The sequence below is a fragment of the Hemiscyllium ocellatum genome (genome assembly GCF_020745735.1).
Source record: "Hemiscyllium ocellatum isolate sHemOce1 chromosome 27 unlocalized genomic scaffold, sHemOce1.pat.X.cur. SUPER_27_unloc_2, whole genome shotgun sequence".
Taxonomy (NCBI): Eukaryota; Metazoa; Chordata; class Chondrichthyes; order Orectolobiformes; family Hemiscylliidae; genus Hemiscyllium; species Hemiscyllium ocellatum.
This window is the reverse complement of record NW_026867487.1, coordinates 2,753,040-2,765,480: the sequence shown is the minus strand read 5'-3', so window position 1 is coordinate 2,765,480 and position 12,441 is coordinate 2,753,040. Positions and strand designations below refer to the sequence as shown.

General features: G+C 52.2%; 1 protein-coding gene across 1 annotated transcript; it reads left to right on the top strand.

Annotated features, from left to right (window-relative positions):
- Nucleotides 1-4,921: 4,921 nt before the first annotated feature.
- Nucleotides 4,922-9,940, top strand: LOC132807645 (proteasome subunit beta type-5-like). The gene is made up of 3 exons (XM_060821695.1): nucleotides 4,922-5,160; nucleotides 7,867-8,173; nucleotides 9,115-9,940. Exons 1-3 carry the CDS (start codon nucleotides 4,939-4,941, stop codon nucleotides 9,399-9,401), a joined length of 816 nt encoding a protein of 271 aa, XP_060677678.1. The 5' UTR covers nucleotides 4,922-4,938; the 3' UTR covers nucleotides 9,402-9,940.
- Nucleotides 9,941-12,441: the final 2,501 nt, after the last annotated feature.

The window sequence follows — 12,441 nt, the reverse complement described above, 5'->3', positions numbered from 1 at the left end:
CTGTGATTCATGCACAAGGAAACCCAGGTCCCTCTGCATAGCAGCACACTGCAACTTTTTAACCATTCAAGTCATACTCCTTTGTACTGTTACTCTGACCAAAATGGATGACCTCACATTTATTAACATTGTATTCCATCTGCCAGACCTTTACCCACTTACTTAAAGTATCTATGTTCGTCTGGAAAGTTTCACAGTTCCCTGCACACGTTGCTCTGCCACTCATCCTCATGTCATCTGCAACTTTGACACACTACACGTGGTCCTCAACTCCAAATCACCTATATAAATTGGAAATAATTACGGTCCCAACACTGATCCCTGACACACACCACCAGTTACTGATTGCCAACCAGAATAGCATTCATTTATTCCCACTCTTTGCTTCCTGTTAGTCAACCAATCCTCTATCCATGCTAATACTTTACCTGGAATGCCATGCATCTTTATCTTATGGAGTAGCCTCATGTGTGGCATCTTACCCACCTTGCTCGTAATGTCTTCATAGAATTCCAAAAGAATAGTTAAGCAAGACCTGCCCTTCATGAACCATGTTGTGTCTGCCCAGTGAGACAATTTCTATCCAGATGCCTTTCTATTTCTTCCTTGGTAATAGATTCAAGCATCTTGCCCATTACAGACGTTATGCTAACTGTCTATAATTCCCCATCTTTTGTCTACCTCCCTTTTTAAACAGTGGCGTCACATTTGTTGTTTTCCAATCCGCTGAAACTGCCCCAAAGTCCAGCGAATCTGGAAAACTACCCCAAGTGCACTTGTTATTTCTCCCGCCATCTCTTTTAGTATCCTGGGATGCATTCCATCAGGGTCAGGAGGCTTGTCTAGACTTAGCTCCATTAGCTTGCCCACCACTATCTCGTGCGTAATAATGACTGTTTCCAGGTCTTCGTCTCTTTGTCAATTAATGGCGTGTCTTCCACTGTGAAGACTGACAAAAAAAACATCCCTGCTCAATGCCTTGGCCATTACATCATATCCCACAACTTCTCATCCTCTAAAGGAACAACGTTTATACTTTAGCCACCTCATTTCCTTACCCAGTGATAAACTTTACAAACATAAAGTTACAAACCACACAACACCAGGTTATAGTCCAACAGGTTTCATTGGAAGCACACTCGCTTTCGGAGCGACGCTCCTCCATCAGCCCTCCACCGTCACCTGATGAAGAAGCGTCACTCCGAAAGCGAGTGTGCTTCCAATGAAACCTGTTGGACTATAACCTGGTGTGGTGGGATTTTTAACTTTGTACACCCCAGTCCAACACCGGCATCTCCAAATCCTGTTTACAAACCTAAGGCTTGCGCCATCCAGTCCAGTCTGTCAGACTGTTCCATAATGAGTATCTTACTGAGTCACAGAGTCATAGAGTGTGGAACAGACTCTTCGGTCCGACCCGTCCATGCCAATCAGTGTTCCTAAATGAATCCAGTCTTGTCCTTGGAGATGGGGAGAAGCACACGTTCATCTGAATGATACTGGTGTTAAATCAAAACGACTGTTTCCAGTTGTAGTATCTCAAGTATAGAATGTCAAATTGGTCAAATTAAGGCGGTGAAGCCATTTGTTGAAAGCCCTCCTTAGCGATTGCTCGCTAACAGAGTTGAAGGTAAATTAGATTTCTTACAGTGTGGAAACAGGCCCTTCGGCCCAACAAGTCCACACCAACCCGCCGAAGCACAACCCACCCATACCCTGACATTCACCCCCTTACCTAACACTACGGGCAATTTAGCATGGCCAATTCACCTGACCCGCACATCTTTGGACTGTGGGAGGAAACTGGAGCACCCGGAGGAAACCCACGCAGACACGGGGAGAATGTGCAAACTCCACACAGTCAGTCGCCTGAGGCAGGAATTGAACCCGGGTCTCAGGCGCTGTGAGGCAGCAGTGCTAACCACTGTGCCACCGTGACGCCAGTAAATGACTGACCTAGTTTGGAACCTGGCTGATCTGTCTGAGTCAGAGAGTGGGGAGAATATTTTAATTTTACCATAGTTGCATTTTTCCCCACGATGGGGAGTTTCAAGACTCAGGGACACATTTTTAAGGTAAAAGAAAACAGATTTAAAAAGACATAAGAGGCAAGGTTTTTAAAAAGAGGGTGGTTCGCGTTCGGAATGAATTTCCTGAGATTTGGAATGTTGCGTGCAATTCTGGTCTCCTTCCTATTGGAAGGATGTTGTGAAACTTGAAAGGGTTCAGAAAGATTTACAAAGATGTTGCCAGGGTTGGAGGGTTTGAGCTATCGCGAGAGGCTGAATAGGCTGGGGCTGTTTTCCCTGGAGCTGAGGGGTGACCTTATAGGGGATTATAAAATCATGAGGGGGCATGGAGAGGGTAAATAGTCAAGATCTTTTCTCTGGGGTGGGGGAGTCAGAACTAGAGGGGCATTGGTTTAAGGTGAGAGGGAAAAAACATAAAAGGGACCTAAGGGATAACGTTTTCATACAGAGGGTGGTACGTGTATGGAATGAGCTGCCAGATGAAGTGGTGGAGGCTGGTACGATTGCAACATTTAAGAGGCATTTGGATGGGTATATGAATAGGAAGGGTTTGGAGGGATATGGGCCGGGTGCTGGCAGGTGGGACTAGATTGGGTTGGGATATCTGGGTCAGCATGGACGGGTTGGACCGAAGGGTCTGTTTCCGTGCTGTACATCTCTCTGACTTTAAGTGGTGGATGTTGGTACAGTTACAACGTTTCAAGGACATTTTGGCAAGTCCATGAATAGGAAAGGTTTGAGGGCACAGGGGCCAGGAGCAGGTAGGAGAGACGAGCTTAGTTTGGGATTATGGTCAGCATGGACCGGTTAGGTTGAAGGGTAGGTTTCCATGCTGCATTGACTCTAGGACAGACTGTAACTAGGGCTGACCACAAGGATCGGGGACCCCAGTTACTCACAATGTTCATCAACCGATTTGCTCATGTGGTAGAACAGAAGGCCATATCTACAACTCTGAAATTATTGTTGTAAGCAACATAAACGTTTGTGGAAGTATAAAACGTAAATATAAATATAAAATGTAAAAGAAAGTATAAAATATAATTGTAACTGTAAAATGTAATGATAGTGTAAGCATAAAATGTAAAATGTAAATTGAAATACCAATGTAAAAGGAAGTATAAAATATGTAAAAAAAATCACACAACACCAGGTTATAGTCCAACAGGTTTATTTGGAAGCACTAGCTTTCGGAGCGACGCTCCTTCATCAGGTGATTGTGGAGGACACAATTGTAAGACACAAAATTTATAGTAAAAGTGATGTAACTGAAATTATATATTGGGAAAGACCCAGATTTTAGAGTGACCATGTTGGTTTCAGTTCTTTCATATGTAAATTGCAGAACTTTTTTAAAAAAAGTGACATTCTCAAGTGAACTCTAACAATTGGTGTCATGTCGGCCCAGGTAAGGTATCGAAGGTGTGAGTTTCCCTGTGTGCGGCTGTCTGCGCCACAATGGTCAGACTGATTCTAATCTACAGATACAAATTCACCCCACAAACTTATATGTGTCTGTGCGCAATTTTCTGGGGGACCCATGAGGAGGGCCTCAACCAGGACCTTGGGTTCGTGTCACACTACAGGTGACCCCACTGCACTATATATACACACACTCCTACAGACACACACTCACGCAGACCCTCTCTCAAATGCTCACACATACACACTCAGACTTATACCCCTTTACACTCAATTATACACACTCTCTCACAGACACTCATACCACCCACTCGCCCACCACACACACACACACACCTACATCCACACACACACACTCACATGCACACACACACACCCACATGCACACATACACACACCCACATGCACACATACACATACGAGTTCGTGGGGTGAATTTGTACTTGCAGAATTACATTTTACTTTGCTCAAAAGCTACGTGAATTCATGTAAGATTCTGTAAATCCGTTTTTTCGATTAGAATCAGTCTGACCATTGTGGCACAGACAGCCTCACACAGGGAAACTCACACCTTCAATACATTATCTGGGCCGACATGTCACCAATTGTTAAAGTTCACTTGAGAGTGTAACTTTTTAAAAAAAGGATTTGTGATTTATATATGATAGAAATGAAACCAACATGGTCATTCTAAAAGACGAGAGACTTAACAAACAATCTAGGTCTTTTTTCAATGTATAATTTCAGTTACATCACACTGTAAACTTTTGCTATAAATTCTGTGTCTTACGATCTTATTCTCCACAATCACCTGATGGAGGAGTGTCGCTCCGAAAGCTAGTGCTTCCAATTAAACCTGTCGGACTATAACCTGGTGTTGTGTGATTTTTAACTTTGTACACCCCAGTCCAACACCGGCACCTCCAAATTATAATTAATAAATGGAAATATCAATGGAAATGTAAATATAAAATTGAAGTTTAAATATAAAAGGAAGTATAAAATATCAAATGCACTAAAATGTAAATGTATATATAAAATATAAATATAAAATGTAATTGGAAAGATAGTGTAAGCATAAAATGTAAATGCAAAAAGTAAATGGGAGTATTAATGTAAAATCCATTATAAAATGTGAATGAGGGTATAATTGTAAATGTTTACATAAAACATAAAATAAAGTATAAACTGTAAATGGAAAGATAAAGTGTAATCATTAACACAAAATGTAAATATAAATGGTACTATAAAATGTTATTGTAAATATAAATTAAAGTATAAATATAAAAGGAAGTATAAAATATAAAATATAAATATAAAGTGTCAGTGTCCTGGGGGGAGGTGGAGCTGCTGCTGCTGCTGCAGCCTGAGTCATCCAGGGACACCCACTTCCGGGTCTTCCAGGGACATACATCGATTCCCGATCACATCGATCCAGGTGACGCCATTTCCGGCCCCCCCTCCCCGCCGTCACTTCCGGACCAAGATGGCGCTGGCGGACGTGCTGAGTAGTCCCTTGTTCGGGTCCCGGAGCAGCTGGGCCCCGGGATCGGGATCGGGATCGGCCCCAGCCCCAGGTCCAGGCCCCGGGCCCGGGCGGGGCCTGCTGGGGCTGGACTTCCTGCTGGCGCCGGGGGCCCGGGACAGCGACTCCGGCTCCGGGGACAGGATCGAGATTTTACACGGAACCACCACCTTGGGATTCCGGGTCAGAGCAACATCCCCCCCCCCCCCCCCCCCACCCACACCCCCCCCCCCCACCCCCACCCCCCCACCCCCACCCCCCCATCCCCCACCCATCCCCCACCCACCCCCCACCCCCCCATCCCCCACCCCCCCATCCCCCACCCACCTCCCCCCCCCCCACCCCCACCCCCCCCCCCCACCCACCCATCCCCCACCCATCCCCCACCCACCCCCCACCCCCCCATCCCCCACCCATCCCCCACCCACCCCCCACCCCCCCATCCCCCACCCACACCCCCATCACCCCCCCACCCCCCCATCCCCCACCCACCCCCCCCCCCCCCACCCCCCCCCCACCCACCCCCCCCCCCCCCCCACCCCCCCCCCACCCCCCCCACCCCCCCACCCCCCCCCCCCCACCCCCCCACCCCCCCCCCCCACCCCCCCCCCCCCCCACCCCCCCCCCCCCCCCACCCCCCCCCCCACCCACCCCCCCCCACCCCCCCCCCCCCCCCCCCCCCCCCCCCACCCCCCCCCCCCCCCCACACCCCCCCCACCCCCCCCCACCCACCCCCCCCCCACCCCCCCCCCCCCACCCCCCCCACCCCCCCCCCCCACCCCCCCCACCCCCCCCCCCCCACCCCCCCCCCCCCCCCCCCACCCACACCCCCCCCCCCCCCACACCCACCCCCCCCCACCCACACCCCCCCCCCTCCCCCCCCCCACCCACACCCCCCCACCCCCCCCCCCCCCCCCCCCACACCCCCCCACCCACACACCCCCATCCCCCACCCACACCCCCCTCACCCCCCCACCCCCCCACCCACACCCCCCTCACCCTCACCCCCCTCACCCTCACCCCCCTCACCCTCACCCCCCCCCCCCCCCATCCCCCCCCACCCCCCCATCCCCCCCCCACCCACACCCCCCTCACCCTCACCCCCCATCCCCCCCCCCCCCCCCCACCCCCCCCCACCCACACCCCCCTCACCCTCACCCCCCCATCCCCCCCACCCACACCCCCATCCCCCCCCACCCACACCCCCCTCACCCTCACCCCCCATCCCCCCCCACCCACACACTCACCCCCCCACCCATCACCCACACACCCACCCCCCCACCCACACACTCACCCCCCCCACCCATCACCCACCCCCCACCCCATCACACCCCCATCACCCTCCCCACACACTTACCCCCCCACCCCCCCACACTCACACACACCACCCCTCACCCTCACCCCCCCCCCCACACACACACATCTGGGTCAGAGCAACATCCCCCCCACCCCCCTCCTCACACCCCCATCACCCCCCCCCATCTCCCCACACCCCCCACACACACACACACACCCGGGTCAGAGCAACAACCCCCCCCCACCCCATCACCACCCCCATCACCCCCTCCTCACAACACCCCTCCTCCCCACACACACCACACACCACCCCTCACCCTCACCCCCCACACACACACATCCGGGTCAGAGCAACATCCCCCCACCCCCCCATCCCCCTTCCCACACACTCACCCCCCCCAACCCATCACCCACCCCCACACCCCACCCCCATCACCCTCCTCACACACTCTCACACCACCCACACCACCCCTCACCCTCACCTCCCTCTCACACACCCACCCAGGTCAGAGCAACACCCCCCCACCCCCTCCCCCACTGACCCCTCCCCCCCCCACACTCACTCCCCCCTATCACCCCCTCCTCACCTCACCCCCACACACTCACCCTCACACACCCACACCACCTCACTGACCCCTCACCCACTCTCCCCCCCCCCCCCACTCCCCACACTCAATAATTCATTTCCCTATAGCTCAATACCCCCCCAATCTCCCTGTCCTCCCACAACCCTATCCCTTCCAATCTCACTAATCACCGTAAACCTTCCTTCCCCCCCCCCCCAATACTCCATCCCCATGACTGTGCTCCATCCCTCTCCAAATCCTCCACACTCCCATTCCTTCCTCTCATGTCCTCTACACATCCCCTGTTCCCCCTTCCTATCCTTCATCTTCCCCTTCCTCATCCCCATTAGACTCCGAGGTGTTGATCTGTGTAGTTCATCCCCCAGTGTGCGGAGGGTGCCAGTTCATTGAGTACATTTAAGGAGAACAGAGACAGATTTTTAATGGGTGACTGGTTTAAGGGTTTATGGAGAGTGGGGACGAGGCTGACATTCGATTTGATTTATTATTGTCTCATGTACTGCGATACAATGAAAAGTATTGTTCGCCATGGCAGAGCTGACTTGATGGGCAGAATGGCCTACTCGAGCTACCGTTTCTTATGGGGAAGGGGGAAGCAAACCCTTAAGTGAGGGACAGGGAATGGATTGGGGTGAGAGCGAGAGACAGGAAGGAGGGGGCAAGAGGATGAGAGACTGGAAGGAGATGGTGAGAGACAGGGGTGCACGAGGGACAGGAAGGAGGCGGAGAGACCACGTTGGGATGGGGTACCAGGCCGCGGTGGGTGAGAGACAGGAAGGAGAGGGTGGGTGGAGTGTGTGAAAGGCAGGAAGGAGACAGACTGCGTGAGGAGGGGGCCAGGCCAAGGAGGGGGAGGGATGGGATGACGGAGAGAGACGGGAAAGAGAGAGGTTGTAAACAAGAAGGAGGGATGGATGAAGGTAAAGACTGTCCGAGCAGCAGTAGCCTCCCACCCTGACAGTGTCTCTGATTTCCTTGCTCTCTCTCTCCTCTCTCCCCGGTCCAGTTTGCCCACGGTGTGATTGTGGCGGTGGATTCCCGGGCCACCGCCGGCTCTTACGTGGCGTCCCAGACGGTGAAGAAGGTGATTGAGATTAACCCGTACCTCCTGGGGACCATGGCCGGGGGAGCAGCTGACTGCAGCTTCTGGGAGCGCCTCCTGGCCCGGCAGTGCCGCATCTATGAGCTGAGGAACAAGGAGAGGATCTCTGTGGCTGCTGCCTCCAAGCTGCTGGCTAACATGGTCTACCAGTACAAAGGCATGGGCCTCTCCATGGGCACCATGATCTGTGGCTGGGACAAGCGAGGGCCAGGTAAGGGGGCAGCCTGGGGTGCCGCCCATTCACCCTCCCTGTCCCTCAGGGTGGGTGTTGGCAGGGCTCATCTCAATCAGAGAATCCCTGTGGTGTGGACAGAGGCCCTGCAGCCCAATAAGAAAAGTATCCCACCCAGACCCATTCCCCTACCCTGTTACCCCACATTTACCCCTGACTAATGCATCGAACCTGCACATCCCTGGGGCACTATGGGTAATTTAGCATGGCCAATCCACCCTAACCTGCACATCTCTGGGCACTGGTTAATATAGCACGGCCAATCCACCCAGCTTGCACATCCCTGGGCACTATGGGTAATTTAGCACGGCCAATCCACCGTAACCTGCACATCCCTGGGCACTATGGGTGATTTAACACGGCCAATCCACCCTAACCTGCACATCCCTGGGCACTATGGGTAATTTAGCACGGCCAATCCACCCTAACCTGCACATCCCTGGGCACTATGGGTAATTTAGCACGGCCAATCCACCCTAACCTGCACATCCCTGGGCACTATGGGTAATTTAGCACGGCCAATCCACCCTAACCTGCACATCCCTGGGCACTATGGGTAATTTAGCACGGCCAATCCACCCTAACCTGCACATCCCTGGGCACTATGGGTAATTTAGCATGGCCAATCCACCCTAACCTGCACACCTTTGGACTGTGGGAGGAAACCCATGCAGACGCACTGGGGGGGAGAATTTGCAAACTCCACACAGACAGTTACCCGAGGCGGGAATCGAACCCGGGTCCCTGGCGCCGTGAGGCAGCAGCGCTAACCACTGAGCCACCGTGTCACCCGAGAGTCTCTGAAAAGTGTGCTGCCCCTGCAGTCGGCCATCTTGGATGGTGCTTCTGCCCGGTTTCTCTCCCGTGTTCTCTGACGTTCTCTCTCTCTCTCTGTGTCTCTCACACACACCCCCCTCCAGGTCTCTATTACGTCGACAGCGAGGGGAATCGGGTCTCGGGCCAGGTCTTCTCGGTGGGCTCGGGCTCCGTCTACGCCTACGGCGTGCTGGACCGGGCGTACCGCCATGACATGAGCCCCGCTGAGGCCTACGAGCTGGCCAAGCAGGCCATCTACCACGCCACCTACCGCGACGCCTACTCCGGGGGGATCGTCAGCCTCTACCACGTGAAGGAGACCGGCTGGGTGCGCATCTGTCGCGATGACGTCATGGACCTCCATCAGAAGTACAAAGAGGGCTGCGCCTAAAGCCGGGACGTTGGGGGGGGTGGGGATATGGGCTGCGGAGGATCGGAGACGGACTCAGGGCTGGGGCGGGGCGGTTTGTTCATGGAGTTGACGTTTGCTGCGGCAGAGTCAGGTGGGGGAATCCCCCCGCCTCCCTTCTATCTCTCTCTCTCACTCTTGCTCTCCTCCCCCAGTCCAAGCTCTGAGGTATTTCACTGGGTGTGGGGGCAGGTGGAGGAGGAGTAAAGAGAGAGAGAGAGAAATGCACCTTCTGCGCCCCAGCTTTACAAATCTCTGCTGGGATTGGGAGGGGTGCGCCTGGGAATTCTGTGGGTGAACACTCCACTGTCTCCCCTCCTTTCGATGTAAGCGTGGGAGGGACCTTAGTGAGGATCAGACACGAGGGTGGGGGGACGGGGGATGATTTGTCTTTTGGGATTGAGGAGTGAGACCCATTTTGACCCAGAACTGGGCACTTTGGAACGGTCGCTCCCACGTTAACACTAATCCTGTGTAGTTGTGTTTTCTTGCTTGGAATGACAATAAACTGTTACGTTTAAGGGTGTGGTTGTGCCATGTCTGGTCAGGGATCGGAGTGTGCTCTTGTATTTTTTAAAAATACACGGGATGAGGACGTCGCTGGCCAAGCCAGCATTTATTGCGCAAAGGGCTGTTAAGAGAGTTAACAACACTGCTGTGGGTCTGGAGTCGCATGTAGGCCAGGCCAGGGAGGGATGGAAGATTCCTTCCCTTAAGGGTGTCAGTAAACCGGCTGGGTTTATCCAGCGTTTGACAAAGGGTTCGAGTTCTAGTTACACCATCTGCCGTGGCAGGATTTGAACCCAGTTCCCCAGAGCATTACCTGGGCCTCTGGATTAACAGTCTCGGGATACTATCATTAGGCCATCGCCTACCCTCATGTTGTATGTCTCATGTATGTTTCAACTTGAGCGATGTGAAACAAGAGGGTACAGCAAATAGGACCCAGTTTAGACCAGTCCTGCGTGAAAAGGAGATGGAGAGGAAAGGATTATTCTGGGTAGGAGTGAGAGTGACAGGGTAGTTGTTCTGGGGAGACTTTAACTTTCCAAATATTGACTGGGAATGCTGTAGTGTGAATTAGATGAGTCAGTTTTTGTCCAATGTGTGCAGGAGGGTTTCCTGACACAGTATGTAGTCAGACCAACAAGGGGCGAAGCCATATTGGATTTGGTACTGGGGCATGAACAGGGTAGGTGAGCACTTTGCTGATAGTGACCATAATTTGGTATATTTATTTTAGTGATGGAAAGGGATAGGTATATACCACAGGGCAAGAGCTATAGCTGGGGGAAACGCAACGATGTGATTAGGCAAGATTTAGGATGGGGAAAGAAACTGCACAATTGAAATGTGGAGCTTATTCAAGGAACAGCTACTGTGTGTCCTTGGTAAGTATGTACCTGTCAGGCAGGGAGGAAGTGGCCGAGCGAGGGAGCCGTGGTTCACGAAGGAAGTTAAATCTCTTGTCAAGTGGAAGGAGGAGGATTATGTTAGGATGAGATGTGATAGGGTTACACGTTAGCCAGGAAAGACCTAGAGAGAGAGAGCGCTAAGAAGAGCCAGGGAAGTTGTTGGCGGTTAGGATCAAGGAAAACCCTAAGGCTTTCTACAAGTATGTCAGGAATAAAAGAATGACGAGAGTAAGGTTAGGGCCAATCAAGGACAGTAGTGGGAACTTGTGTGTGGAGTCAGAGATGGGAGAAGCTGTAAATGAATATTCTTGTCAGTATTCACACTGGAAAAAGACAATGTTGTCAAGGAGAATACTGAGAGACAGGCTACTCGACTGGATGGGATTGAGGTTCACAAGGAGGAGGGGTTATCTATTTGCACACTTCCCAGAATTGCTAAGTCCCCTGGGCTGAATGGGAAGCCAGGGAGGAGATTGCCCAGCCTTTGGCTTTGATCTTTAGATCAGCAGGAATAGTGCCAGAAGGCGAGAGGGTAGCAAACGCTGTCCCCTTGTTCAAGAAGGGGAGTAGAGACAACCCTGGTAATCATAGAGCAGTGAGCCTTACTTAGGTTGTGGGTAAATTGTTGGAAAAGGTTGTAAGAGATAGCATTTATAATCATCGAGAAAGGAATAAGTTGATTAGGGATAGTCAACATGGTTTTGTGAAGGGTGGGACATTCCTCACAAACCTTATTGAGTTTGAGAAGGTGACCAAACAGGTGGATGTGGGTAAAGAGGTTGATGTGGTGCATGATAAGGTTCCCCACGGTAGGCTATTGCACAAAATACAGAGGGATGGGAAGTTAGTGGTTTGGATCAGAAATTGGCTCACTGAATGAAGACAGAAGGTGGTGGTTGATGGGAGATATTCATCCTGGAGTTCAGTTACTAATGGTCTACCACAAGGATCTGTTTTGGGTCCACTGTTGTTTGTCATTTTTATAAATGACCTGGATGAGGGCAGAAAAGGTTGGGTTAGTAAATTTGTAGCTGACACTAAGGTCAGGAGACGAAAGTGAGGACTGTAGATACAGGATGATGAAGAGCTTTTGCCCGAAACGTTGACTCAGGTCGGTAGAGTTGTGGATAGTCCCCAAACGATGTGGGTTTTACAGATGGTTAGAGATAAGCTGCAGAGCTGGGCTGAGGGCTGGCAAAGGGAGTTTAATGTGGAAAAGTGGGAGGAGATTCACTTTGGAAGGAGTAACAGGAATGCAGAGCACTGGGCTAATGGGAAGATTCTTGGTCGTGTAGATGAGCAGAGAGGTCTTGGTGTCCAGGTACATAGATCCCTGAAAGTTGCCACCCAGGTTGTTGGGGTGGCTAACAAGGCATACGGTGTGGGAACTTTTATTGGGAGAGGGATTGAGTTTCAGAGCCATGAGGTCACGCTGCAGCTGGACAAAACTCTGGTGCGGCCCCATTTGGAGTATTGTGTACAGTTGTGGTCACCACATTATAAGAAGGATGTGGAAGCTTTGGAAAGGGTTCAGAGGAGATTTACCAGGATGTTGCCTGGTATGGAGGGAAAATCTTACGAGGAAAGGCTGAGGGACTTGAGGCTGT

Coding starts and splice junctions, on each gene's coding strand:
- LOC132807645 (XM_060821695.1), top strand. CDS start 4,939: ATGGCGCTGGCGGACGTGCTGAGTAGTCCCTTGTTCGGGTCCCGGAGC. Junction 5,161..7,866: donor CCACCACCTTGGGATTCCGG/GTCAGAGCAACA, acceptor TCCCCGGTCCAG/TTTGCCCACGGTGTGATTGT. Junction 8,174..9,114: donor CTGGGACAAGCGAGGGCCAG/GTAAGGGGGCAG, acceptor ACCCCCCTCCAG/GTCTCTATTACGTCGACAGC.